Source organism: Suricata suricatta, chromosome 14 (assembly GCF_006229205.1).
Source record: "Suricata suricatta isolate VVHF042 chromosome 14, meerkat_22Aug2017_6uvM2_HiC, whole genome shotgun sequence".
Lineage (NCBI taxonomy): Eukaryota > Metazoa > Chordata > Mammalia > Carnivora > Herpestidae > Suricata > Suricata suricatta.
In genome coordinates this window covers 51,427,051-51,454,871 of record NC_043713.1, presented here as the reverse complement: position 1 = coordinate 51,454,871, position 27,821 = coordinate 51,427,051, and the positions used below count along the sequence as shown (strand labels likewise).

The window sequence follows — 27,821 nt, the reverse complement described above, 5'->3', positions numbered from 1 at the left end:
TGGCCGCTCTAACATTCCTGGTGACCGGGTGTGCCGACCCCGGCAGGGCCGTGCGCGCCCAGGTGTGAAGGCGCAGGTTTAGTGGGGAGGCGGCAGCTGCCCAGATCCTGGCTCCAAGGCCAACTTAGAATAAGCCTCACGAGGTGTGTGCTGGGCACAACCTCCACAAAATACCTGAGTTGCCTCCTGAGGAGGCAGGAGCAGAAAGTATCCACAAAGCTTGCCACTAACCAGGGAGCAGCCACGGCCAGGGCCCCTGCCCCGGAGCAGTACACCGGTGGCATCCATTCATGGCCAAAACCAAGCTGGGACTCACCCAGCCAGTGGCCCACAGGTTCTGGGCCCGGGGAAGCAGACCTGGGTTGGCAGACAGACCATTTGCAAGGTGGCAACAGTAGATGCCCCAAAGCCCAGGGAGTCAGAGCCCGCACCAAATCTGGCGGGAGCAGGCTAGGCATGGACCGACTGCAGGCCCAGAGTGACAGAATAGAGCGCCCAGGAGCCGGGAAGGGCTCTCACAGGCTGCCCTGAACAATGGTCAGAAATGGCCGGGCCCTGCTGCTCCCTTCCCCGGCTTTTAGTAAGTCATGTGAAGCGCCACAAGTCTTCCTGGGCACCGGGGCCCATGGCCCCCTCCCCCCTCCACTTAGACACTGCCTGCGGTGAGGCTGCACTCGGGGTCACCTAGAATTTGCTGGGGACCTGCTGGACGAGAGAAAACAGCTCTGGGCATCCCCGAATGTGAAAGGAATGTCAGTCACCGTCCCTGCTTGCAAAGGTCACTTGACAGGGTCAGGACAGACCAGCTATCCCTGCCACCCAGGCAGCATGGGGTGAGGGCCTCAGCAGGAACCTGGGCTAATGGAGAAAGTGAAGTTCTCTGAAAGCAAAAGCACTTCCCACACCCAGCCTGCCTCTGTGCCTGGAGAACAAGGTAAAAAAAAAAAAAGCCCTGCGTGTGACCAGTTGACCCCAAGTTTCTTTACCAAGTTTTGCAGGTAACTTATGCTCACTAAAACCTAACCCTGGTCCTAGGAACAGTGCGGTTTAGCTAGACGATAGCCGGGGAGGGCTAATCTCTCTGCGGCCAAGAACTCTGTTCCATCCACCTCCTCGGGGAGGAGCCCTGTGGGCACCCCAGTGCTGCGGGCCACCTCTGAAGTACAGCAGGTTTGCAAGGCCTCCTGCCATCAGAGGGCGACTGGCGTCTCCACCCACTCAACCCCCGCCCAATTTCTCCTTGAGCACCAACCCCCAAGGCGCCTGACTGGTATCAGGAGTGACTTGCCTTCTTATGCTAAAAATATGTGAATTGTGCCTTGTGAAAAAACTGGTTATAGGAGTTTCTTTTGTGATTATAGGAGCAAATGTTACATTTCCGGAGAAAACCTGTTTTAACTTTTGCCTTTGCTATGCTAAAAACCATCGCCTTCTATGTGAATGCTAAATATTCCTTCCTTCCCCATATGATAAACATCTAGTCACCTACTTCAGTCTCTGATGGTGAAGATTATCCATGCGTCTTCTACCAATCTATGTTCTGGGAAATGTTTACATAACAAATTCTTAGGTATCAGAAATTGTTGTCTAAGGCAATTGCCACTTCTGTTGTGTACCCCATACATTTTTTCAATAAAAAAAGCTGACTCTCGGGTCAGTGCAGAGGTGCCGGCCTGGTGAGCAGAAAGAAGCCCAGGCGCTCTCACTCCCTTTGGCCGAGACCGTCCGTCCTTCAGGGGGCCCTGGACCTGCTGGAGCGGGACTCCGGCACCCCAGCCTGCTGGCCTTGAGGGGCTCAGAGACAGGCCTCCCCAGCCCTGTGAACTACCGGGAAAGGCTGCCTGGGCCCTCAGCACGAGCCCCTGCCCTCCTCTGCCCTGCTCAGACCAACACGCCTCCCCTTGTAAAGGAGACAGGATGCCCATGTCTGGCCTTTTGGGAAGAAATGCTCTCTATTCCAGCCCCTGGGGACAAGGAGGGACAGAAGCCCAGGCTCAGGTGTGGGGGGAAGGAGGAAGCCGGCACCATGGGGACCCGGTCTGTCCTCACTGTGCTCATGGGCTGGCAACAAGACAGAGGCTGTAGGCAGGACCCAGGCCCACAGCTAAAGTGGTTCTGTTCCAAAGCAGGAGCCCCCACGACCCAGTCCTGCCCCTTCTGGAAGGAATGCTGTCCCTCTTTTAGGCTCTTCATGAGCCACAAGCTTCTGAAGGAGGCAGGGCTGGGGTGGGCTCTCACCTGTCCTGTCACAGGGTGTTGGGACAATAGATACTGAGGGAGAAGGCCTCGGAGGGGCTTGAAGAACAGCGGGGAGGGGCCAGGGGGCAGTAACTGGTGGGCAGAGCCCAGCGACCGTGCCGAGGACTGGTATGCTGATCTCATGACTAGAAAATGTCACTGCACACTCACCCACCCACCCTGTGGCCTGACAGCCGGAAACTTCATAAAGCCCCACAAATCGGGGAAGAGCAACGGGAGCCAACTGGTCCCTCGTGCAGCCCACAGCTGCTCGGGCCCCACCCCACACACGGGACGGGGGCCAGGGCGCGGGCAGACTGCCGCGGTTCAGAACTCACCGGTGCTGGGGTTGTACACGTCCCCGTCGTTGACCAGCACTTTGTTAAAGAGGACGACGCCACCGTCACTGGGGAAAGGCTTCTGGGTGAGCCCCGCAGAGAAAGACACCAGGGAAGACCCCGGAGCCCCTGGAGCAGAGAGGACAAGAAGCGGCCACAGAGGTCAGGGTGTGCCAGGCTGGAGAAGCAGCCTCACGGTGCTATTTGGCCTGAAGGTGGCAAAGCACGGGGGACAGTGAAGGCTAGGCCAACCCTCGTCAGGCTGGTGTGGGGACAGCGAGCGGCAGGACCAGCACTGCGGGGAGTGGATGTGTGAGACTGTGTGACACTGCGGGTGAGAGCGTCGGCGGCTCAGGGCAGGCAGGGAGTGGGGAACGGGAAGCTGGGCACGGCCACACGAGGCAGAGACCAGCCTGGGAGCCTCCCCGCAAACTCCGCGGGCTGGGAAGTGTGTGCGGGGGAAGTCCTCTCTCAGGCAGGACTCAGACCCTCTTTGAGGAGCAAATCTTGGCCGGGGCCTGGGTCCCATTAGCAGAGGTCTGGCCCTCGGCTGGTGGGTGCAGAAGAGCTGGGCCGGGCCCCAACCCATGCTAACAGCCCAGAGAGAAGAGGCGGGACTTGCAGGGGGAGGGGCAGAGGCCCAGGTGGAGAACCGGCTTCCCACCAGGGAGTCCGGCAGACATACCTGGGGAGGCCACAGGAGGTGAGCTGGGGTATCCTGGAAAACAAAATGTAAGCGGAATATCAAACAGAAGCCCCTCTTTTTCTCCCTGCTCATCCCACTGTTCCTTTAACTAGAGCAAGAGCAAGAGCACCCCCTCTAAGCTGCCCTCTCAGAAATGGCCCAACTCTACCCCCACTAGCCTGGCCCCTTCTCCCCTGAGCAGGGAAGGCCCCTCAGGGCAAGCTGGCTGGGGAGCTATGAGAAGAAAGTGAGGCTGGATGAGGGTTTGATGGATGGATGGGACTCAGGGGCAGCGTGGATGTACAAATGAGCAAACAGCCCGACTACCAACATCCCTAATGTGTGTCCTCCTGGGAAAGGCACGTGTGTGGAGGGGAGAGTGTGACCGCTGCAGTTTGGGGTAGCTGAGCAGAACCAAGGAAGAGAGCTGCTGAGGGCAAATGTCTCCTTGTGTTCTCAGCATTGACCCTGCCTGCCTGGCAGCCATGGTGCTTCAGAGATTTTGGAACTCGCATCCAGAAGGACCCTACAGCAGACCCACTAAGGTGCAGGTGCCCCTCCATATAGTATCACGCCCCCCACCCCCCACCCAGATGTGCCCAGCCACGGGGGCCTCACCTGGTGCTCCTGCGAAGCCCTCGGCGCTGGGGATGGGCCCCTGCTCCGTCTGGCCATCCGCTCCTTGGGGCAGGCCCCGCCCCGACACGCCCATCCTCCCTGGAGGCCCGGCCTCTCCAGTCTCCATAATGACCCCAGTGGAGCCAGGCAGGAAGGGCAGCCCTGTCCAGCGTGGCCATGCTGGTGGGGGCAGGGGCTGCAGGGGTCTCTTGGGTAGGACAGGCTGCTGGCCTGTGGGCAGACGTTTTCCAGGGTCCTCAGGAAGAGGGGGAGCGCTCGGCCTCGGCAGAGGGGTTGGCTTGGGATGAGAGGCCTCCGTGGGGGCCTCCACCGGCCCTGCGTGGGAGGGCATTCCAGGCACCTGCGGGGCCTTCCCTCGGAGTGGGGGCTGCGGTGCCTCTGATGGTTCCTCCGCTGGGCATTGGGAAAGTGGAGAGAAATGCAGGGTTAACAATCTCTGACTTGACTGCTCAGCCACAGCTGCCTCTGGGAGACTTGATGGGCTGGGCCCCCTGTGAAGATGGGTGCTTGGTGGCTGGAACTGAAGCATCAACAGAGTCCTGGGCACTACCCTGGGCCAGCACAGCGCCCACCACAACGTGGGGGCAGCATGCCTAACTGCTTCATAAGGGGGCGACAGGTCAACCTGCCCTCAGGCCACCCAGGAGCTGATGAGAAGAACCGTGGGGACCCCCTGAACAGGGGCGGGGCTGGGGGAGGCTTTCAACCTTCCTGTCGACACAGTACTTGTGCTCTCCAAAACAGCACCATTCCTGACCCCAGCACCGAAACTTCTGATTTCACCACATGATGATACCATGGTTGTATCACAAATTACTGAAAGGGACCTGCTGACTTCAACCACTGAATGTTCTCAGAGCAGCTACTCTCCGGGTCGTGGTGATGGCTTCACAACCTGGGGCCCTGCAGAGAACAGCAGATGCCCCAGGAACCCCAGCGCGTAAGCCACCCCTGCAGCAGGCGCAGAAACAGCCCGTGCCTCTTGCCACAGCCCTAAGATCACCAACCAAGGGGATTTCCATGGGAGGAAGCTTCTGATTCACATTTCCCTGCTCCCATGGGATGGCGCCGTGACCGCCAGGAAGCTGCCATGCCTTCCTCCTATGAATACATTCCTGGAACCAGCCTTCCAGGAAGGCTTCCTGAGGGCCCACCAGGCATCTAAAAATAACTGGGTCTGGCAAATACCAGCCTCAAAAGCCAAACCCCACCCAACTCCTCAGTCTGCACGGTGCCTGCAGTGTGCCCAGGTTCCAAAGCTATACAATTATGTCCAGGCAAAATCAGTGATTGTATTTTGACCCACTGTTCAGTTTTAAAACTAAGGTAATATGATCATCAAACACGTGCTCCCCCTCCACCACAGAGACAGGTTACTCACCCGCCCCCAGCCCCCAAAAGAGGCTATTTCTCAAACACCCTCTCCTGACCTGTGCTCCATGAGAGACTTAAGCCCTACAGAGAATGATTCACCACTTCCTCAGTCATCCCAAAGATAAAACAGAGCTAACATCTACATGCAGAGAAGAGAATTCACATCATTCAGTGGAACAGCATCTGGCCTTAATTCTCTTTAGAACCACCATTGAGAAAGGCTGGGCTAGACAGAAACTGAGGCGGACAGACTACAGACATGTGGACACCAGTCACAGAGGAGGCCAGGAGTGCAAGAACATGGAACCTCGAAGTCTACACATGGAATTAAGCTCCCAGCCTCCTTGTCTTGCTCAGCACCCAGGACACTTATTTATAGCTTAGGTCAGGGATAGAGAGAATCTTCAAACTGACCCTATAAGAAACCCACCAGCATAAAATCTTATGCAGTGCCTCACCTTTAAATGTGATCCATAGCCAAGATCACTTGATGTACAAGGAAAGCCTCTGATAAGACCAAAACAAGCCATCCAACCTACTAATAAAAAGGAACGCTGAGGAAACATACAAGAAAATAAAGATGTAAAACCCTCAAACAGAAGACACAGTCCAAGAGGCAAGAATAGATTGGTATAATCCAGGGCACCTGTGTGTCTTCAGTCAGTTGAGCCTCCAACTTTTGCTCAGGTCACGATCCCACCATTCATGGGTTAGAGTTCCGCATTGGGCTCTCTCTTGTCAGCCCAGAATCTGCTTTGGATCCTCTGTTTCCCTTTCTGTCCCTCATGTGTGCACACATGCTCTCTCAAAATAAAACATTTAAAAGACATAATCAGAGAATAAGGATGAGCCTTTGCTGATAAAAATATGCTTGCCAAAAATAAGCAAATTCAGTATAAGAGTTGGTAGATAAAATCAAGAAAATCTTTTAGAAGGTACAACAGGAAGACATAGGGTGCCTGGATAGATTGATCAGTTAAGTGGTCAACTCTTGGTTTTAGTTCAGGTCATGATCTCACAGCTTTGGGAGTTTAAGCCCTGCATCAGGCTCTGCACTAGTCTGCTTGGGATTCTCTCTCTGCCCCTCCCCCACTTGTACTGTCTCTCTCTTGAAGGAAAGAAGGAAGAAAGAACTTAAAAAAAAAAGTAGGACAATAAGACAAAATGATGGACAATAAGAAGGAAATCATAAGAAAATTAGAGGGTAAATCCAGAAATCTTTCCTGAAAAAAAATCAGAAAAACTAGGACATAAGATAATGAGGTGGTAAGGCAAGAATTATCAAATACTCACATGTATGATTTTATTTCAGCACAATTATTGAATAAAATATCTAAATCAAGGTATATTCAGAACACTGAGGAAAGGGGGAGATCCTACAAGCTTTCAGGGGAAAAAAAATTAAAATGTGACTTCAAATCCAAAGGGCATCATCAGGTTTGTCAACAACAGTACTAGAAACTTGAAGACAAGAGAACAACAAGGTCTTCAAATTTTGAGGGAAAAAATTGTTAACCTTGAATTCTATACCCAACCAAAATATCCATCAATTGTGATTCAAGAATAGATGTTTTCAGACATGCAATATTTAAAACACAAGCAAAAACTATCAGGCCCCTTTTTAAATTTTTTAAGTTCATTTATTTATTTTGAGAGAGTGAGAGCAAGCAAGGGGGGAAGGGGGCAGAGAGAGAGGGAGAGAGAGAATCCCAGGCAGGCTCTGCAGTGTCAGCACAAAGCTGGATGAGGGGCTCAAACTCACAAACCACTAGATCATGACCTGAGCCAAAACCAAGAATCAGATTCTTAACTGACTAAGTCACCCAGACACCCCTCAGGCACTTTTCTTAAAATGTTTGGAAAAGATACTCCACTGAAACAAGTAAACCATGAAAAAAAGAAGTCCAAGACAAGAGAGAGGTTCAACAAATTTCTAGGATAATAGTGAAGGAAGTTTCAAATTGAAAGCCCTTTAGCAAGTCCAAAGAATAAGCAGTCCGGACTGGATCAGAAAGAGAGAGAACTCCAGAAGGGAGGTCATGAGAAAAAAAAACCAAAAACCTGATACTTTCTTATGGTATATAAAATTATATTGTTAGGGTGTCCTAGGGTAAGAAGAGTCCAAAATAGATAAAATCTGGCAAATAAAAATACAACACTACTAATTCAAAGAGAAGCAAAACAAAAAGCAACATAATCATATACAGCTATATTGATCTATTTAGCTCATAACAGCACAAATACTGGCTATTGATTTTTGTGGTAAGTCCTATTGGAAGTTGGGGAGGGGAGGAAGCAGGGGAGATATGAGCAAGCCTGATATTAAACTAATGCCTATAGGGGCACCTGGGTGGCTCAGTCGGTTGAGTGGCTGACTTCAGCTCAGGGCATGATATCACAGTTCAGGGGTTTGAACCCTGCATTAGGCTCTTTGCTGACAGCTCAGAGCCTGGAGCCTGCTTCTGATTCTGTGTCTCCCTCTCTCTCTGACGCTCCCCTGCTCACACTCTGTGTGTCCCTCAAAAATAAATAAACATTAAAAAAATTTTTTTAAATAAACTAATGCCTACAGCTGCTCCATGACATACATAATGTCTAAATACTATATATATAATATCTGTATAGAGAGAGATCTCAAAGTAATAAATCAATTTAGAAACATAGAGGTAAATATCAGGGGAAAACAGCCAAAACAATTGCCCGTGACAGCCTCTGGGGAGCTAGAAGTGCCGGGGACAGGTGGGGACAGGGGGCTGGTTTTATTATAAACCTCTCTGTACTATTTTATAAAACATGACTGCAGAAGCCCCTCACCGAGAGCCTGCATCTACCCTTGCCCTCCAGAGCAATCACACCTGCCTGCACTCCGTGTGGGTCCTCCCTCCCCTACCCCTCAGAGGGAGCCCCTGGCCCAGAGCCCGCCCTCCCAGCTGCCTGCCTTCCCTCTGGGGCTGCCCCAGCCACCCCCTTGGGCCTCTTTCTTTGCCCCCATGGCTCCTGCCCTTTAGTACAAGTCTATGTGTCTCTGTCCAAAATTTAAAAGTAAACACTTTTCCTCCATCCTCAATGGACTGCAGTCAGCAAAGCTCCTCACACTGGTCCTTATTTTCTTACCTGTTCCTGCTACACCCTCCAAACCAATGCTCTTTCTCTGAAAGCCATCACTGTTCTCCTGGTCCCTGCATCAAGCACTCAGTCATATTTATTCACTCATTCTCTCTCCCTCCCTCTCTCTCCCCCCCCTTCAAAAATCTGCTATTGTTTTTCAATGCTTATAAAATCCAATCAAATCTCCTCTGATATCCTGAGTCCCTGTCACCTGCTCCAGCTCCTCCTCCTGCAGCCTCCGTGTCCGCACTGCCCACACGCTAAAACAGCCTCTTCTGGCCCCTCACCGAAGTCCCAGTTTGGAGATCACCACCTCTGGGAAGCCATCATGGATCTGCCCAATAGAGCGGGAATAATCCTGTCTCTGAACCTTGAAGCCCTTTGAGCCTCTGAGGGCTCTTCTAGTTTTTACTATTGTTCCTGTCATGCTGGATGATGAGCAGTTGAGCACACATTTTAATGATCTTTTGTCCCCATGGTTTGGGACAGGGCCTGGCACAGGACACTGCTAACATTTAAGTGTGTGGTAAATGAATGAAGGCTGGAAGGGCGGCAGGCACCATGGGCCACACCCTGATTCCTACCAGCCATTGCTTTCTGCCAAAAATAATTGTCATTCTGGGGCCAAATAGGGTAACGCTGGTACACAGAGATGCTGACAGCTCTTTCATGTCCCTCCCTCCCTCAACACTCAAGCTTATCACACCGAGTGGAAGGCAGAGGGAAAAGAATGAACAAATATTCCCCTTGGGCCAAACATCCCCCACTGATCTCCCCCCTGATGAGTGGGCCCACGCCTGCTGGGGACAACTGACTGCTCCAAGACATCCTGTCACCTGACAGCCAAGCCAGACACGAGAAAGCTGCCGGGGATGCAGTCATCTCCCCAGCCCCTGCTCAGCCACCTCATGTCAGGTGTTTCCAATGTGTACGCATTTATTACAAAGTTGTAACACAGACTGGACAGCATTTTGCTCGTTCTGGAAAGATCACTCCTGGCAGTAGATGGCTTTCCGAACTCAACATGTGTTTCTAATTCAGAGAATGACCATTTGAACTGTGTTCTCCCGGAGAGCCTAGTGTTGCTGCCCGTGTGGTGACGGTGTGAGGCTCATGCACGAAGGGACGGCCTGGTCCCGCGGGCGCTGACTTGGGTCCAGGAACCTACCCCAGGCTCCGGTCCTGATGCACCCATGTGGCCGCAGGCGGGGCCACAGCCTTCCCCAGACAGACCTACTACCCGGGGAGGGAAGGCTGCCCCTTCTCCTCTAGAGTCTATCTTATTAAAAGCCAATTTCGACTTCACTGCAACAAAGACCTGCCGAAGAAAATCCGCCCTAATCCTGAGCTCACGTGCTAAGAACGTGTGTCTGGCTCCCCCTACAGGAGTCAGGGCTGTCTCTGCCTCCCGCAGCCGCCAAGGAAGTAAACCACGAGAATGAGGGCCTTTAGGAGGGCCTGGCAGCGTGGTGGGGTCTTGCTAGGCAGCCAGAGGCGGGGCGGGGAGCGGGGGGGAGAACAGACGGTTACACCGGGTGTGAGAGTCTGTTCTCGGGCCCTGGCTGTGTGAGAGCTACTGACCCCTCCTGCCTCATCCACCGCATCTGTTGAACAGGCGGGCCCACGATGCCCTCCTGTCAAACAGGCAGAACTGGGTGCCAGTGAGGCAGAGAAAGCGCGGGGGTGCGCCGCCCTAGCAGGGACACACCGCGCAGGCGCGAAGTCTGGCTTGGGGCATCTGATTTGCGGAGAAGCTGCCGCGTGTGCCGGCCACAGCCAGCAACCAGCAACGACAAGAGAACTTTCCAGGTAGCCATCAAGACTTTGGATATCTACAAAAATCCCTCGAAAGGCCGACCTGCGGCTGGCGAAGTCAGTGGGCCGCTACACTGCTCGCCCACGAGATAGGGGCTTCCTGGAGGAAGAGGCTGCTGCTGCTCCCCACAGAAAGGCTGATGTTCAAGGACAAGGTGGTGGTGGGTGGGCAAGTGGAAGGCCGCAGGCATGCCCAGGGCTGAGGAGTCAACCTACAGAAAACCAGACTTGTTCTGACGACACTGAAGCTGTCGTTCTACCCAGAGCAAATGGTGACCCGGAAGCCGCGGTGGTTTGGGCTGGAACAAAAAGCCCTCAGTGCCTACGAGGAGTATGGTGTTGCTTACACCACGGAGGGGACATACGGACACCTGCTCAAGAGGGCGAGACAATGAGTCCCGACGTGACCAAGCAGGCATCCCTGGACTAGAGCTCAACAGCAGAAACGGCTCTACGTTTCTGAAAAGTACAACCTGGAGAACATGGAGATACACAACTGTACAAACACCTCTGAAGGGGGGACGGAATCTGCAATCACAGAGCGCAGGAGACAGGGGTTTTCACCTCGCTGAGTCTCAGCATCGCTTGGGATTTTTTTTTTTTTTTTAGTAGAATTTCACAACCTGATTCTAAAATCTCTGTGGAAACGCACAGGGTCTACACTCTCTGGTTTTAAGCTGCATAATTAAGACATAAAGCATGCCATCTCAAGAACTACAACAGTCCCCAATTGGACTAGCACACATGCCTGTCCACTTTTGTTGCTGGTGCAGCATCCAAGTCAGGGCTTTCCTTCTCTCTCCTCTTCTTCCCTGTTTCTCCCTCTCTTCTGGACACAATTCACCCTGCTGCCTTTAAGATGTCCTTCCTTCTGCTTCTGGGACAAGAGCTGGGGGGAGGGGCAGTATTTTAATAGCAAATTTATTTACAAATTCCTGGGTCTCACCTCATCCCTGTTGAGCAGGAATCTCCTGAGTGAACCTAGGAATTCTTATTTTTTTAAAGCTCCCAGAGGATTTTTACGTGCACCTATGGGAGATCTCAGCTCTGAGACCACCATGGTTCTAAATTCAGTGGTTAAGATGCAGAAAAGCAGCTGCAACTTACCCCACCAAAGGACCTTACAAACCCCAGATGCCCACAGGGTGTAAGGGAAAGCACTGCAGGAGTCAGGATGGTCTGAATGTATCAGTTTATTTTAGCCTTTAGATATTTATAAAACCCTGATTTGGTCCATCATGCCATCTTGGATCTAATCTGGCCCAGATCCAGCCGATTTCAAGTGGAGGGCCCGCACCATCAGGACTATGGCACGAGGCCACTCTTCTCCTGGCCAGGCTTTATGGTTAAATACTTAAAATCCATGCTTTTCCATTCTTGTAGCACAGTGTGAATTAAGCAGCTTGATAAAGATGAGATTTCTAAATCTCTAACACAACAAAATGAAATGCATAATATAATTCAAGTACTAGGAGAAACAGTCCTCAGACATGAGCAGAAGAGGCAGGGGGGATTTGAAAAAGGAAGTGACACTCCTGTCACTAGAGTCTGTTGAAACAACATCATGGCATCTAGGCGGGCACATCCCTTCTTGGAACCAAGACTTAAGGAAAGAGCGCTTCCCTGATGCACAGAAATATTCCTCTGCCCACCATCTCCACCCAGCGGGAGCCCCAGGGTTTTCAACACCAGAAAGTCCCCTCTCTCCCACTGTAAGCAGAAACTGGAGTCCAGCCAGGGCTCAGCGTCTGTGTCACACAGAAGGCTGGGATGTGCTGGCTGTAGGGCGGCCAGCCACAGCCTCACTGACAAGGCTCATTACAGCCCAGGGCAGTCCTTGGGCCCAGACAGGAAAAGGTACTTTTGATCCATGCTGGGAGCAGACCCTGGAGCTGCCCACCGCAGAGGAGCTCCTGTCCCTCACGATGCTGACTGAGCGAAAGGGAGAGGCCAGAAGCACTGTGTCCCACCTGTGCATGACAATAGGAGTGAGGGTGCCCAGGCAGAGAGCCAAACCCCTGTGGCCACATCATTCAGAAGAACAAAGGATTTATGAACCACCTTGTCATTTGGAACCTAACTTATTCCCAAGTGCTGAGCCTTTTTTTTTAATGTTTATTTTTTAGAGAGAGAGAGAGAACATGAGTGGGAGAGGAACAGAGAAAGGGGGACAGAGGATCTAAAGCAGGTTCTGTGCTGACAGCGGAGAGCCTGGTGTGTGGCTCGAACTCACAAACTGTGAGATCATGACCTGAGCCAAAGGTGGACACTTAACTGACTGAGCCACCCAGGTGCCCCGGTGCCTCTTGTCAACAAAAGTATTTGAATGCGAATCCTGAATGCTAGGAAGGGGAGATTTCTAGGCTTTTCCCACTTTCCACCTGCTCCCACTCCCATTTGAAGAAAAAGAAAGGGAAAGTGAGAAAATCCTCCACAGGCTATCTAACGCTTTCCACAGAGCAGCCAGGAGCCAGACACCCAGGGCTCTCCTCCCATGTCTGCTATGTGGACAGGTGACTCTGACTCCTCTGAAGCTGGATGCCTGGGGGTTTGCAGGAAGAAAAAGGGAGAAAAGGTCAGCCATGAGCAGATTAAACATCTGTTATAGGGGACAGAGGGTTAAAATAATAGGTAATACTGATTGAATGAATACCAGGGGCCAGGCACTATTTAATACTCCACTTTTTATGAGTATTAATCTTCTTTAAACTAACTTTGAGATCAGCATCATTATTATTTCCAATTAACAGGTGCAGAAAGTGAGGTAATTAAGTAGACAAATAACTTGCCCAAAGTCCTAGAGAAAGCATGGAAGTAGTGGGAGGGCAAACCTGGGAAATAACCAAGCACTTCCTGGTTCCGAATCCTCTGATCAACATTACAAAAAAGGTGGGGGCGGTGCCTGGGTGGCAGTTAAGTGAAGACTTCTGCTCAGGTCATGATCCTGCAGTTCTTGAGTTCAAGACCCGCATCCAGCTCTGTGCTGACAGCTCAGAGCCGGTAGCCTACTTCGGATTCTGTGTCTCCCTCTCTCTCTGTGCCTCCCTCGCTCACACTCTGTATCTCTCTCAAAAATGAACATTAAAATAAAAATTTTTAATTCAAAAAATTAAAATCCTCTGATTGTTTCTCATCATACTTACAATTCAAATCCTTTACCATAGCCTATAAAATCCTACAGGATATGATTCCTTCCTCTCCCTTGTTCATATACATGTTAAAACTAGCATACTGAGTTTTTCCAAACAGGACAAACTCATTGCTGCCTCAGGGATTTTGAACATGATGTAGCCATGCTTCAAACACTTCCCCCAGATCTCTGCAGAGCCCTGCAAAGGTGTGACCTCCACTGAGCAACCCTCCCTGACCACTCACCTAAAATATACTGTGGTCTCCCACTCTCCATAAACTTACTCTGTTGTGTCTTTCCTCACAGACTGATCACTACCTGAAACCAGGTCAGCATTCAGCTTGGCTGTGCCTTGTCTTCTTCCTGCTAGAGTGTGACAATGACAAGGGCTGGCATGCCCCCACCAGCACATGGCCCAGTTCGTATCAGTTGAATGCATACTGATGAATGGGTGGGATGTAGAGGGGCCAGGAGAGGGGCATCACACCCACTTCACTGAGCTGAAGGTGAGACACTGGTTCTTCACCTTTTGTAGGTTAGGCACCCCTCTGAGTCCTAGATAAAAGTCATGGACTTTTTATAACAACAACAACAACAATAATAACAAAAACAACAAAAAGCCAACATTTGCAAATAGGTTCAAGAGTCCCTCAAAAATCTTCAACAAGATATTAGTCAGATCCAACAATACATCAAAAAATTTATTCACCACAACCAAGTGGGATTTATACCTGAGAGGCAAGGCTGGTTCACTATCTGCCCGACAATCAATGTGACTGATCACATCAATAAAAGAACGAACAAGAACCACATGATCATCTCAATAGATGCAGAGAAAGCATTTGACAAAATACAGCATCCTTTCTTGATAACAACCCTTAAGAAAGGGATAGAAGGATCATATCTGACAATCATAAAAGCCACATATGAAAGGCCAACTGCTAATATCGTCAATGGGGAAAAACTGAGAGCAGTTCCTTGTCAGGAACAAGATAGGGATGTCCACTTTATTCACTGTTATTCAACATAGTATTGGAAGTCTTAGCCTCAGCAATCGGACAACACAAAAATAAAAGGCATCTAGATCGGACAGGAGGAGGTCAAACTTTCACTCTTTGCAGATGACATGATACCTATATGGGAAACCCAAAAGATTCCAGCAAAAAACTGCTAAACTGATCCAGGGATTCAGCAAAGTGGCAGGATATAAAATCAACCCACAGAAATCGGTTGCATTCCTATACACCAACAATGAAACAACAGAGAAATAAAGGAATCGATCCCATTTACAATTGCACAAAAAGCCATAAAGTACCTAGGAATAAACCTAATCAAAGAGGTGAACAATCTATACACTGAAAACTAGAGAAAGCTGATGAAGGAAATTGAAGATGACACAAAAAATGGAAAAATACTTCATGCTCCTGGATAGGAAGAACAAATATTGTTAAAATGTCAATACTACCCAAAGAAATCTACATATTCAGTACAATCCCTATCAAAATAACACCAGCATTCTTCACAGAGCTAGAACAATCCTAAAATTTGTATGGAACCAGAAAAGACTCTGAATAGCCAAAGTAATCTTGAAAAAAGAAAACCAAAGCAGGAGGCCTCACAATCCTGGACTTAAAGCTTCATTACAAAGCTGTGATCATCAAGATAGGATGGTATTGACACAAGAACAGACACTCAGATCAATGGAACAGAATTGAGAACCCAGAAATGGACCCACAAACATATGGCCAACTCATCTTTGACAAAGCAGAAAAGAATATTCAATGGGATAAAGACAGTCTCTTCTGGGGGCGCCTGGGTGGCTCAGCCGGTTAAGCGTCCGGCTTCAGCTCAGGTCAGGATCTCACGGTTTGTGGGTTCGAGCCCCACATCGGGCTCTGTGCTGACAGCTAGCTCAGAGCCTTGAGCCTGTCTTCAGATCCTGTGTCACCCTCACTCTCTGACTGTCCCCTGCTCACACTGTCTCTTTCTCTCTCAAAAATAAACATAAAAAAAAAAAAAAAGACAGTCTCTTCAGCAAGTGGTGCTAGGAAAACTGGACTGCAACATGCAGAAAAATGAAACTGGATACTATCTTACACCATACACAAAAATAAACTCAAAATGGATGAAAGACCTAAACATAAGACAGGAAGTCATCAAAATCCTCAAGGAGAAAGCAGGCAAGAACCTCTTTGACCACAGCGACTTCTTACTCAACAAAGTAAGCAAGGGAAACAAAAGCAAAAATGAACTATTGGGACCTCATCAAAATAAAAATCAAAAGAAACAATTGACAAAACTAAAAGGCAACTGACAGATGGGAGAAGATATTTGCAAACAACATATCAGATAAAGGGTTGGTATCCAAAGTCTTTAAAGAACTTATCAAACTCAACACCCAAAAAACAAATAATCCAGTGAAGACATGGGCTAAAGACATGAACAGACACTTCTTCAAAGAAGACATCCAAATGACCAACAGACACATGAAATGATGCTCAACATCACTCATCATCAGGGAAATACAAATCAAAACCACAATGAGATACCACCTCATACCCATCAGAATGGCTAAAATCAGCAAGTCAGACAACAACAGATGTTGGCAAGGATGTGGAGAAAGAGAATCTCTTTATCACTGCTGGTGGGAATGAAAATTGATACAGCCACTCTGGAAAACAGTATGGAGATTCCTCAAAAAATTAAAAATAGAACTGCCCTACGACCCAGCAATTGCACTACTAGGTATTTATCCAAGGGATACAGGTGTATTATTTCAAAGGGACACATGCATCCCAATGTTTATAGCAGCACTATCAACAATAGCTAAAGTATGGGAAGAGCCCAAATGTCCATCGACCGGAATGGACAAAGAAGATGTGGTTAAATATATATACACACAATGGAGTATTACTCAGCAATCAAAAAGAATGAAATCTTACCATTTGCGACCACATAGATGGAACTAGAGGATTATCATGCTAAGTGAAATTAGTCAGAGAAAGACAAATATCATATGACTTCACTCATATGAGGACTTTAAGATACAAAACAGATGAACATAAGGGAAGGGAAGCAAAAATAACAAAAAACAGAGAGGAGGATAAAAACTTAAGAGTCTTAAATACGGAGAACAAACAGAGGGTTACTGGGGGGGTTGTGGGCGGGGGGATGGGCTGGATACGTGGGGGGGGATTAAGGAATCTACTCTTGAAATCATTGTTGCACTATATGCTAACTAACTTGGATATAAATTAAAAAATTAATTTAAAAATTTTGCATAAAAAATTCTCAGTCTTGTGCACACAGATACACGAATGTCGGTTGTGACACAGTCTGTACAAAACCTGGAAACAACTTCCCAACAGAGGGGAGTAAATAAATAAAATGGAGCTTATCAATGGAATGAGATAATATGACACTGTTGAAATGAATTAACTGAACCTATACCATGGATAAATATTAAAAATATAATGTCATATGAATAAAGAAGTTGTAAGATACTTAAAAAAAAAAAGAGTCCCTTTTTCCCTTTTAAAACCCAGGGAAGAACATTTTCACTAACTGGAGGGAGACAAAATAGACTTGGATCTATTTGCACATCCGCTGAAGCCCCTTCTGCTCCCACACTGCTGCCTCCTGGATAATTCAGGCCCCCTTCAGAGGATTCCAAAGAACAGAACAGCATCTGAGAACAGGGCAGTGCGCTGAGGAGAAACACCAGAGTTTGCAGCCCTGGTCCAGCAATCTGATCACTGGTCCAAACCTACGTTACACTTTCTGGGCCGTTTTTCACCAAGGGAGACATGATAACTGTCATTAATATTCCTTCCCTCCCAATGCATACAAACCACTTCCCCCTTCCAGAGCTGACTTGCTCTAACCAGCAGAATGTGGCAGAAGGGAAGCCACGCCCGCTCTGCGCCCAGCCTGGAAGGGGCCCAGCAGTTTCCAGCTTCCTTTATGAGCCGGTCACCACGTAGTAAGTCTGACTACCCTGAGACCGCCATGCTGTGAAGAAGCCCAAGTCAGCTACATGGAGAGAGAGAAAGACAGAGAATGACCTCACAGAGGAAGCCTGAGGGGCCAGACATGTGACTGCAGCCTTCTCGACCTTCCAGCCCAGCCAGGCCCAACGGCCAGCTGATTACTGCCGGGTGAGTGACTCAGGCTGATGCCAAATGGAGCAGAAGAACGGCCACACCAAGCTAAGCCACGCCCTGACAAGCTCTTAATGCACAGAATAATGGAAAATGATACGTCTTTGTGGTTTTAAGCCACCAAGATTTGGGGCAGGTTGTTACATGGCAATAGGTAACTGGCCCATTCATACCAACCCTCCTACTTTTCTGGGCCCATACCCACCCTCAATTATTAGCTCCAGTAACACCTCCTTCCAGAAGTTTCCCTTCTCACTCCACCTCCCTCTTCACCCCTCCAGCAACTGAATTCTCAATTTCCTCAATCCTGAAGGCTTAGCTGAGGGCCTCTCTCCTCCAAGGAGCCCTCCCTGACCTCCACAGCAGCCATAAGTGCTTCTCCACACATTCAGTATGCTATGCACACCCCATCCCCATGACCATCCCTTTGTCAGCTTGTTCGGCCCCAGACTGTCATTGTCACATGCATTGTCATCCACATAATCCACACACATAGCTCATTAACTACCACATAATAGGGGCTCAATAAGACCTTATGAACTAAAAGAACAAATCCCGACACCACTCGATGGACGTTTACATACTATTGCATTCATTCTCTCTGCAGACCTGTGTGTCTTTACCACTGTGATGGATAATGCCTTGAGGGTAGGGATCAAGCTACTTACTCATCTCCATGCCTCTCACAGAGCCTTACACACAGCAAGTGCTCAATAAATGCTCTGTTGACTTTGAACTGGTCAATGTGTGACTTTCACTATGACCTTAACTCCAGATTTACCCTAAGATCTCTGCTCTCAGCCTGCAGATCTCCTAACCCTCGATGTATACAAGGACAGAGAAGGCTCTTCTTGTTTATTTTTGGCTCTTTTTAATCAATGGAATTCTTGAAAGGCCACACATTCTACATTCACAGCAATGAATTCATTCCAAAAGGATAATCCTTTAGCAGCCACATTCTCTTTAAAGACATTCACCTCCAACTCCTACCTCAAGTGTGGTAGAGTTAACACAGCTTCCCATACTGCCTGGGAGTTGCAAATCAACTGGAAATATCTGATTGAATCTGTTATTATAAAACAGTCCAGACAGCACTTTCACCACAAGGGACAATCATTCTATGAACACACACAGTGTTGTGACCTTTACTCAACATTCCAGAGATACAGGAGCTGTGTGGGCCTGGGAGGAGGGGAGGATTATAAATAGTGTGGTGTCGTGGGCCCGGCACTGGGGTGGAGGCCAGCTTCCTGGTCCTGGCTGGCCTGGGTACCTCCTAATCGACAAACCCCTTTTCTCTGAAAACATCCAAAGCATTTTCCCACCTGACTACTTTGGATCCTCCAGCTTCCTGGGGACCTGACCCCTCTCCCCAGCCAGGCCAGTGCTCATCTGCCCCTCATGCTCCAGCCTCCGCTCTTTGGGTTTTATAACTCTGCTTGGACCTAAAAAGCTCAACACGTGGGGGTCTTTGTCAACGTTGCTGAGCAAGGTGGAAAAGGTGATAAAAGCACAAAGGGGAAGAGAGGGGAAAACAGGGAGAGGGCAGGTCAGGAAATAGGGTCCATCTGGGCACACAGCTGGCCCTGAACAAGTCCTTTTGGAACCAGTAAGTCTGCATTCAACTCCAGGACACACAAAGGAGATGTGTGCTGGACTGGAAGACAATTCGTCGATGCAGCCCACCCAGAGTTCTCATCTTGGCTCTGCCACTCTAGCTGTGTGGCCCTGGGTACACTTCCCCTTGGGAAAGCAGAGGTTGTTGTGGCACTCTATGACATGGCCTTGAGGGCACTAGCGCAGTGCTGGTTCCCAGAAAGTGCTCAATAAGTGTGAATTCACTTTCCCTCCCTGCTTCCAACTAGGTTGAGGTTACCTACACGAAAAAATCCAGGTATCGGAGAAGCCCTGTCCTTCAGGAATGATGTGCTGAATGCTCAAGGAACAGAAACATTAACTTTGTTGAGCATATTGTTTCATGTTATTAAGAAATCATTCATTCATTTATTCATTCAACAAACATTTGCTGAGTATCTAGTGTGCAGCAAGCATTGCCCTAAGCACAACTGATGTGCTTCCTTGGTGGAAGCACTATATGGCTTTAAACAGTTACTGCCCCTAAAATGCTTTTAGTTCATGGTTTTTGGAAAGGAGTATGACAGTATTCTACCTGCCATCATCTAGGCCTTAGATTTCGGGGGACAGGAGGTGGCCCACAGATAATATGACAAAGATTACAATGACGCCAGCAAACAAAAAGTGCTGCCTATAGAGAAGTGAACAGGTAAGCATACAGAAGTCTCCCTACATGGCCACTGCCCCAAGCTGTTATGCCAAAAATCTGACCCCAACTCTAAGCTCCCCAACATGACAGTATATATAGATCCACATTTTGCCATCTTCCTCTGTGGCAAAGGAGCAGTTTTATTTTCAATTTCTTGTGGACTGATAACTTTTGTAAAATGCACAGATGGTGTGCCTGAATCCCGTAGCGACGTCAGATTGTTTTAAATAAAAGTTTCCAACTACTCCTCTCAATGTTGGTTTTTATCTCATTGCCACTCAGTATCAGTGATTCACAAACTGGCACCAATCTACGAACCACACTTTGGGTAGCACTGATGCAGATAATTCCACAGATGATCTAAAATCTAGCATAATGCATGTTGCAAACGAATCCAAGAAATGGGATTCTAAAAGGCAACTTACTTGCTGATGGCTGAAATTTGATCAGATCTTGCAAGTCAGTAGAAATCTGGAAAACGTGGCTATAGAACTGCTGGACTGAATTCTTCAGGCCAGAGATGTCTCTGGAATGTGAGCGGAGTGTCCCATTCATCTGCCTGACACAGCTCCAGAGGCTGTTGACATGCTTGTTGAGCCCCTCCTTGATTCTCTGAAGACTTCCGGAGATGGAGTCCAGCTTGCTGCAGGCTTTCTCCATATGAGACACCCTGCTCTCAACCACAGAGACGTCCCTCTGGACCCCATGCGTGCCCTCCTTACAAGTGTCCAGCTCAGAGAGGACCTGGAGCTGCAGCTGCTGCCACCTCTCCTCCAGGTGGCTGCAACAATGAGCCATGGGGTCCTGGGGAGATGGAAGGGGCTCCACCGCCCTTTCCCGCTCACCCCCCTTAGAGAACCCCCCCACTGCAACATTTTTACCTTCTCTACAACTGCTCAGCTCCTTCTGGAGATGATTCACATCATCTTCTGTATGGTTTAGTTGAGAATAAAGAAAACTAAAATCCTGTTGAAGCTTCTGGATGTTACGTTCAGTTTCTTGAAACTTCCTATGCATTGTATCATTCAGGGATTTCAAAAGGTTCAAACTATCACCCGTTACGTGGTTTTCTCCATTTGACAAAGTATCTTCTGTCCCATGAGGCTCTCCCTGAAAGTTCTGCAGGCAAATATCCTCAACAACTTGAACTTTGTTCTTTAGGTGGTTTAACTCTATCATCACCTGTTTGCTCCCAGGCCCTGGCAGAGCTGAGGCTGGGGGAGTGAGTTCTGCATCAGTGCTGTTGGCCACATCCAGGAGAACACTCCCCAGGCGCTCTTCCAGAGACTGGATTTTCTGATTAAGAAGTTGCTTCAAGTCATCTACCTCACCATTAATTGTCCCCCGAAGGGTTTCTTCAATGTAGAAGCAATGCTCTTCTGCGTTTCTTTCTGTCACATTGATCCTCGCATCTAGTTCATTCCATCGTGCATCAAAGTCCACATCTGGCTCTGGAACTACAAGGCGGTCAAACTCATTGTCCAGGCGTGCATTCAGCATTCTGGTGGCTTCAGCAACTCTTTCAATTTTCTGGTCTAACGTCTTGATCTGTTGCCCAAAGTCACCATTCTTTTCACTATTACAGCAGTTGGGCTGAGCTGAAAAATCTTGTACCCGGGCTCGAAGATCATTTATTTCCTTTCTCAGGCTTGTTTCCTTCTCTCCTATAAGCTCAATTACTCCTAGGTAGCTGCTTCCATAGTCATCACACTGCTGTTGGAGACCAATCAGCTTGTACTCACATGAGTTCTTCAGATCAGCCAGCTTTCTGTCCATTCCCTCCATGAGCTCCTCTCTCAGAGCATCAATCTTACTATCAACATAAGCTTGATAGAGTTCATTGGTTGTCATGGTCACCGTAGGGCCCTGGGCAGCCTCCTGGAGCTGTTTGAGCTGTCCCTCATACCCCTTAACTTTCCCATCCAGCTCTTCCAGCTTGTCACTCTTGTTCTTCAGAGCATCCTTGACCTCAGCCAATTCAGACTTGATGTCTTTCATGCCAGATTCCTTATTGTTGAGGACATCAGGAAGCTGGACAGTTTCTGTGTCTGCACCAATGGCACTGTCAGGCACTGGTTGAGGATGCAGGTTACTGAGCCATGACGCTAGCATTTTGCTGGCATCATCCTGAATGGCATGTTTGAGGTTTTCGTTCACTCCAGCAATTGAAGACTGAAGATCAAGAACTGTTCTTGTGAGTCGAAGAACCTTCTCCTCAAGCACCTGGATTTTCTTTTCCTGAAGTTCTTGTGGCCCCCGTTTTGGATCTACAACTTGACTTGGTTCTGTGGCATGAGTTGGTGACAAAGTCTTCTTGGGCTCTGAGACTTGGCTTGGTTCATTATCTGTTATATAGAAAGAGTTGGACATAACTTAACATGTTCTACCATTTCCCATTTTCTGCAAAGACAATAAACAGAGTACTTAAGAAATGCACTTAAACCTTCACTTATAAATCCCCTCTCACCACAGGCAATTATTGTGGTAGAGATAAAATGACTATGACCTTTGAGTCAAACAGACCTCCCTTTGCTTTCTGGCTCTGCAGTTTACTGTCTGTCTGCCCTTCACCAAGTTAATGAACTTCTGTAACAATAATCCCCTCATCTATGAAGCAGAGGTACTATCTTCTCTCCTAGGGTTGTTAAGAGAATATGTAGTACATGGTAAATAATAGGTAGTCAGTGGTCTTTTTCATTCTAAAGGAAAATATTTTTAAGTTTATTTATTTTTGAAAGAGAGAGCGAGCATGGTGGGGAGGGGCAGAGAGAGGGAGAGCGAGAATCCTAAGCAGGCCCCAAACTGTCAGTGTGGACCTCAACAAGGGACTCGATCTGACAAACTGTGAGATCATTACCTGAATCCAAATAAAGAGGTGGGTGCTCCAGGGACTGAGCCACCCATGTGCCCCTAAAGGAAAATATTCTAAATCGGCTTTGTCATATAAACACATCATTCTCATGTTAGTGAGCTGCAGCCACACCCCAATGGTTGACTACGTACTGTCAAACCACAAGAAGCCACTTTAGTGATATCCACCCATTAGCTGTTGGGTGGTATGATATCATATAAGCAGTAAGTTACCCTTCAAGCAACTCCTAAATGTTATTTTACTTTTGTTAGCATCCTATGCTAAAAGAGTCTCATAGACATTGTTTAGCACTGTTATGCAGCTGGGGAAACTAAAAGCTCAAGAGAGATAAAGCAGTGACTCTACTGGCGTCTCCTAACAATAAAGCCATGTGGTAATATACACTAAGGCTCACTAAATTAAAGAATATAAACATTGAGTTTTTGATAATCCTACTCTGAGAAATATACTTCCCAGGAAATAGTCCAAAAGAAAGAAAAAAAGTTAATAAGGATGACTGCGATGAGTCCTAAAATGAAAATAAAGTGATAGATACAGAGATAGGTGAACTAACCAAAAAGAAAATTATTGAAACCTGAGGCAGTAGGAGCTTGGAAGCAAGTCACACCCCTGAACACATAGTAGGATACAAGGAATACTAGAAAGGGGCTAACATTGACAAGCCTGCAGACGATATGGAGACTGTCATGAAGGGTGGAAAAAAATCAAACACAACAGAGAGATTGCGATGAAGTAAAATACATTAAAGCACTCTGAACATTAGAAGTAAATGTTGTAGATAGTTGAGTTTAACATTTATTGTTTTTCCTCCCCTAAACTTTTGCACACAACCATAACAACAGCTATTATTCATTAAAGTCAGCTTTGCGGTAAAATCGAGACCATAAGTCAGATGGCCAAACTCCCAAGCAGAGAACTATAAAGAATATCTTATTTTCACACTGAAAAATGTATTCTACCTCAAGACACTAGGAAGAAAAGAACAAGTTGTTGAATTACTTACAAATGAAATGCCTTTCTGAGCAAAGGAAATAAAAGCAAAGGGCTGGAGAAAAGGGAAGATCAACATGTGAGGAAATACTTCTTTTACATACTCCTGATGACTGTGGAAACTGCTACAACTTTTTGGAAGGATAACTTGGCAATATGTGTCAAAACCCCAGAAGCCTTTACCCCAACAACTACACTTCTAGAAGTTTATTCAAGTAAATAATCAGAGATGAATCCAAAATACTGACAGGAAAAAATGCTTATTCAAATACTATCTATAAAAAACTACAAATACCCTAAGTGACCAATAGTAGGGGACTGTGTTCAAATAATCACACTCTCAAAAGCCATTAAATGATATTGTAAAATATTTAATGAACAGTTGTTCATTATAGATTAAGTGTAAAAACTAGTCCTCAAATTGTATGTTCTTTACAATGATAGTAGATTAAGGATAAGCATTTCCTTTCATTCCCTTCTGAAATCTCTCTAAAATGGCAAAACAAAACAAAAAAACAGAACCATGTCAAATACAAAAATTAGGAATCAGAATGGTTTTGGGCATTTTAACAGCCACATTGGAAGCCAGAAGAAAAGTGAGTGATGCTTTCACAATTCTAAAGGAAAATTATTTCCAATCTAGAATTCTTAAGTAGAATAAAAATATTTTCAGACTATAAATATTAGAAAGTGTACCTTCCATACAATCTTCTCATAAAACTATTGGAGAATGTGCTCCACCAAAACAAGAGGACATTGAGAACAATCAGGGAGTGCAGGAAACAGAATCAGTGGGAGAGAAACAAGACCACAGGCTGGCAGCTGTGAACAAGGAAAAGAGGATGACCAGTCTTGGTGGGGCAATTGAGAAATATCTAGAAGAGATTGCTTCAGGAAGGTGAAACTTCTGTGTCTGAACATAATGAGATCTAAATAATCACCCTGAGGAAAGTCTGGGTTAAAACAGGGACAAAGACATAAAAAAAAGAAGCAAAGGAAAATATAAAACGACCACTAACTCTAAAGAAACCAAAAAGCTGTATAGGAAAGGCAACAGATTCATAGCATACTACATGGCTCAGCTGTAAATATTATCTACATATGTACTACCGTGTAAATAATAAGTATTAAATAAATTTAAAACCTGGTATAAACTATATGGAAAGAATGAGGATATAGGAGCCATTTGTTGGAAAGCAGACAAAAAGGAGTCCTATTTTCACCTTCCCCAAAATGAGAAGTCAATAGATATGGAGTTTGGGGAGCTTGGGTGGCTCAGTAGGTTAAGTCCCTGACTCTGGCTCTTGGCTCAGCTCATGATTTCACAGTTTGTGGATTTGAGCCCTGCCTCGGGTTCTGTGCTGGCAGTGCAGAGCCTGCTTGGGATCTCTCTCTCCCTCTCTCTGCCCTTCCACACTCTCTCCCTAGTAAAATAAAATAATATTAATAAACTTAAAAAATAGATATGGAGGTAAATTCCAAAAGACCAGCTAAAGAGTTTAAAGTAATTACCTCTGGGAAGGGAAAGTGGGGGAGTAGGAGGGGGGTCACTGCTTTCTTAATGGTCCCTTTAAAGCTATTAAACTCAGAAAACTACATACAGGCTTAAACTTCTATAAAATAAAAACAAAATGAAAGTAAACTATTATGATCCAACATATCTCCTTCATGTGAACCCATCATAGCATCTATCAGGACGTACTATAATTACATGTCTGATGTTTGCCTTTCCTAAGTTCAGGGACTGTCTGCCTTGTTTTTCACTTTTCCCAAGTATTTAGTATAAAGCCTGCCAGATATGGAAGCTCCATAAACATCTGTGGGATGAATAAATGAATTTTCCTTAATAGTATAGGATATAGGAAGGAGAGTAATGTGTGATAACAAAATGTTAGTAGTTATCATATGGTGGTAAGATTATGTGTAACCAAATATTTCCCTATACTTTATAAACATTCTATAATTGATATATATATTTTGTCATACAAATTATTTTAAAATCTATTTTACAGACAATATGGGGAAACACTACAAGTTTCAAAATTGACAATACTTCATGGAAAAATATAAACATTTAAAGATGACTTAAGGTTCAAATTCATGAGAAAACCTAGGTTACATTTATTCTCATTCAACTTAAAAAAGAGGAAAGATAAAGTGATGTAAAATAAACGGATAAAAAATTTTGGGGTGCATAGGTGGCTCAGTCGGTTAAGTGTCCTACTTCAGCTCAGGTCATAATCTCAGGATTTGTGGGTTTGAGCCCCATGTCGGGCTCTGTGCTGACAGCTCAGAGCCTGGAGCCTGTTTCCAATTCTGTGTTTCCCTCTCTGTCTGCCCCTCCCCAGCTTGTGTTGTCTCTGTCTCTCAAATATAAACAAACATTTAAAAAAATTAAAAAAAGAAAAGAAAAAAATTTTAGTCATAAAAGTCATCCTCTTAATATTATAATTAAAAGCAAAAGGTGAAAATTATCATTGCTTTCTTATTCACTGAATTTGTGCTACTTCAAAGAAAATTCACAAATTTAAGAACAACTTCACTGGATACCTCGAACTTAGGGCTTAGCTTTGCAAATATCTCACCCCAAACAGAATGAGGATGGTTCTGATTCACTTATTTTTTTTAATGTTTATTCATTTTTTGAGAGAGACAGAGTGTGAGTGGGGGAGGGGCAGAGAGAGCAGGAGACACAGAATCCGAAGCAGTCGACAGGCTCTGAGCTGTCACACAAAGCCTGATGCAGGGCTCAAACCCAAAACCCATGAACCACGGGACCATGACCTGATCTGAAGTCAGACGTTTAACTGACTGAGCCACCCAGGTGCCCCTGATTCACCTATTTTTAAAACAATTTAGTTCCTTCAAATTCATATCTATGGGAACTTGTAGGTGAAAAGTAAAAACAAAGCATCGCTTCATCTGAATCTCTTCACATCTGTGCCCACGCTACCCTAGTCTGGTAAGATTAACCTCCCCCCTACACTGATGGCTAAATCCTTTGCTTTCAAAAACCAGCCCTAACAAAGCAATTTACTTGCAAAAAATAAATCTGTATTGTGATTGCTCCTGCTTCTGCAAATAAATTTGTGTGCCACATCGGTCTACTGCAGGCATACATGCATGTTACTGGAAGACCCTGGAGAACTCAACATTGTGAATCATAAATCCTATGGTCTGCAAGAGCACTGGAAAGATCAGAGGAGGCTACGCGTGGGACAGCACAAAGAAGTTACCTGTGGCTTTTTTCATGCTGTTTCGAGGCCGAGCAGGTGTGGGGTGGGGAGTCTTCACAGGGTCCCTGGGACCTTCCTGGCAGTCTCCCCCTCTAAAGCCAGGGCAGCACCTCCATTCCAACTGAGTCACTGTCTTGTACTTGGTGACGTATCTGGGTCTGAAGTTCACACGATACCTGCCGAAGAAAGGGGTGGCATTCTCCTTACTGGCTACTGCCAGTGCCCCTGGTCCTCCCTGACTTGTACCCGAATGAAGACGATCCAGGTCACTCGGGGCCCTGCCCGCCCTCTCCAAGCTGACCCAGAGGGGACCACTGGTCTCTTCAGTCCAGCCCTGATGCCCTGGGGTTCGGCCAAAATCAGACTGGCTTCCCTCTTCCATCTCTTTGACCCACCTACACCCAGCTCCCCTCCTACTAAAGGCCAGAAAGATAGACCACCTAGAAAAGCCTGTCTGCACAATTCCTAAAACTGAGCTTTTGTTTTGCACACAAAGTTTTGTTCTAAAATTCACTGCTTTGTGGAAATTTTTTTTTCTGGGTAACTCAGGGTCATTTGTTTTGTATTTTATTTATTTTTTTAATTTTTATTTAGTTTTGAAAGAGAGAGAGAACACAATTTGGGGAAGAGCAGAGAGGGAAGGAGACACAGAATTTGAAGCAGGCTCCAGGCTCTGAGCTGTCACCACAGAGCCCAAAGAGCAGGGCTTGAACTCAGGAGCCATGAGACCGTGACCTGAACCAAAGTCGGATGCTCAACCGCCTGAGCCACCCAGGTACTCTATTTGTTTTGTATTTTAAAGAAACCTCCCTGACACCTTTGTCTCCATGGCATTTGTGCATTCATCTTGGCACCTTCTTTCCTGCAAAGGCAGCAGGCCGTGAGCCTTCAGAGAGGGTACTTCATGCTAGTTGTGTTCAGATCTTTTTTTAAAAAAACACCCTGATTCATA

General features: G+C 46.9%; 1 protein-coding gene across 1 annotated transcript in view; it reads right to left on the bottom strand.

The window, feature by feature from the left end:
• EMILIN2 (elastin microfibril interfacer 2) overlaps nucleotides 1-27,821 on the bottom strand; it is a 53,997-nt gene that overhangs the window by 1,326 nt on the left and 24,850 nt on the right. Inside the window, exons 5-9 of the mRNA XM_029921580.1 lie at nucleotides 26,870-27,045; nucleotides 20,197-22,116; nucleotides 3,880-4,293; nucleotides 3,262-3,294; nucleotides 2,577-2,705 (exon numbers count right to left, since the gene is read on the bottom strand). Of these exons, the coding sequence (XP_029777440.1) occupies nucleotides 2,577-2,705; nucleotides 3,262-3,294; nucleotides 3,880-4,293; nucleotides 20,197-22,116; nucleotides 26,870-27,045 (2,672 nt within the window). The remainder of the gene's footprint in view (nucleotides 1-2,576; nucleotides 2,706-3,261; nucleotides 3,295-3,879; nucleotides 4,294-20,196; nucleotides 22,117-26,869; nucleotides 27,046-27,821) is intronic.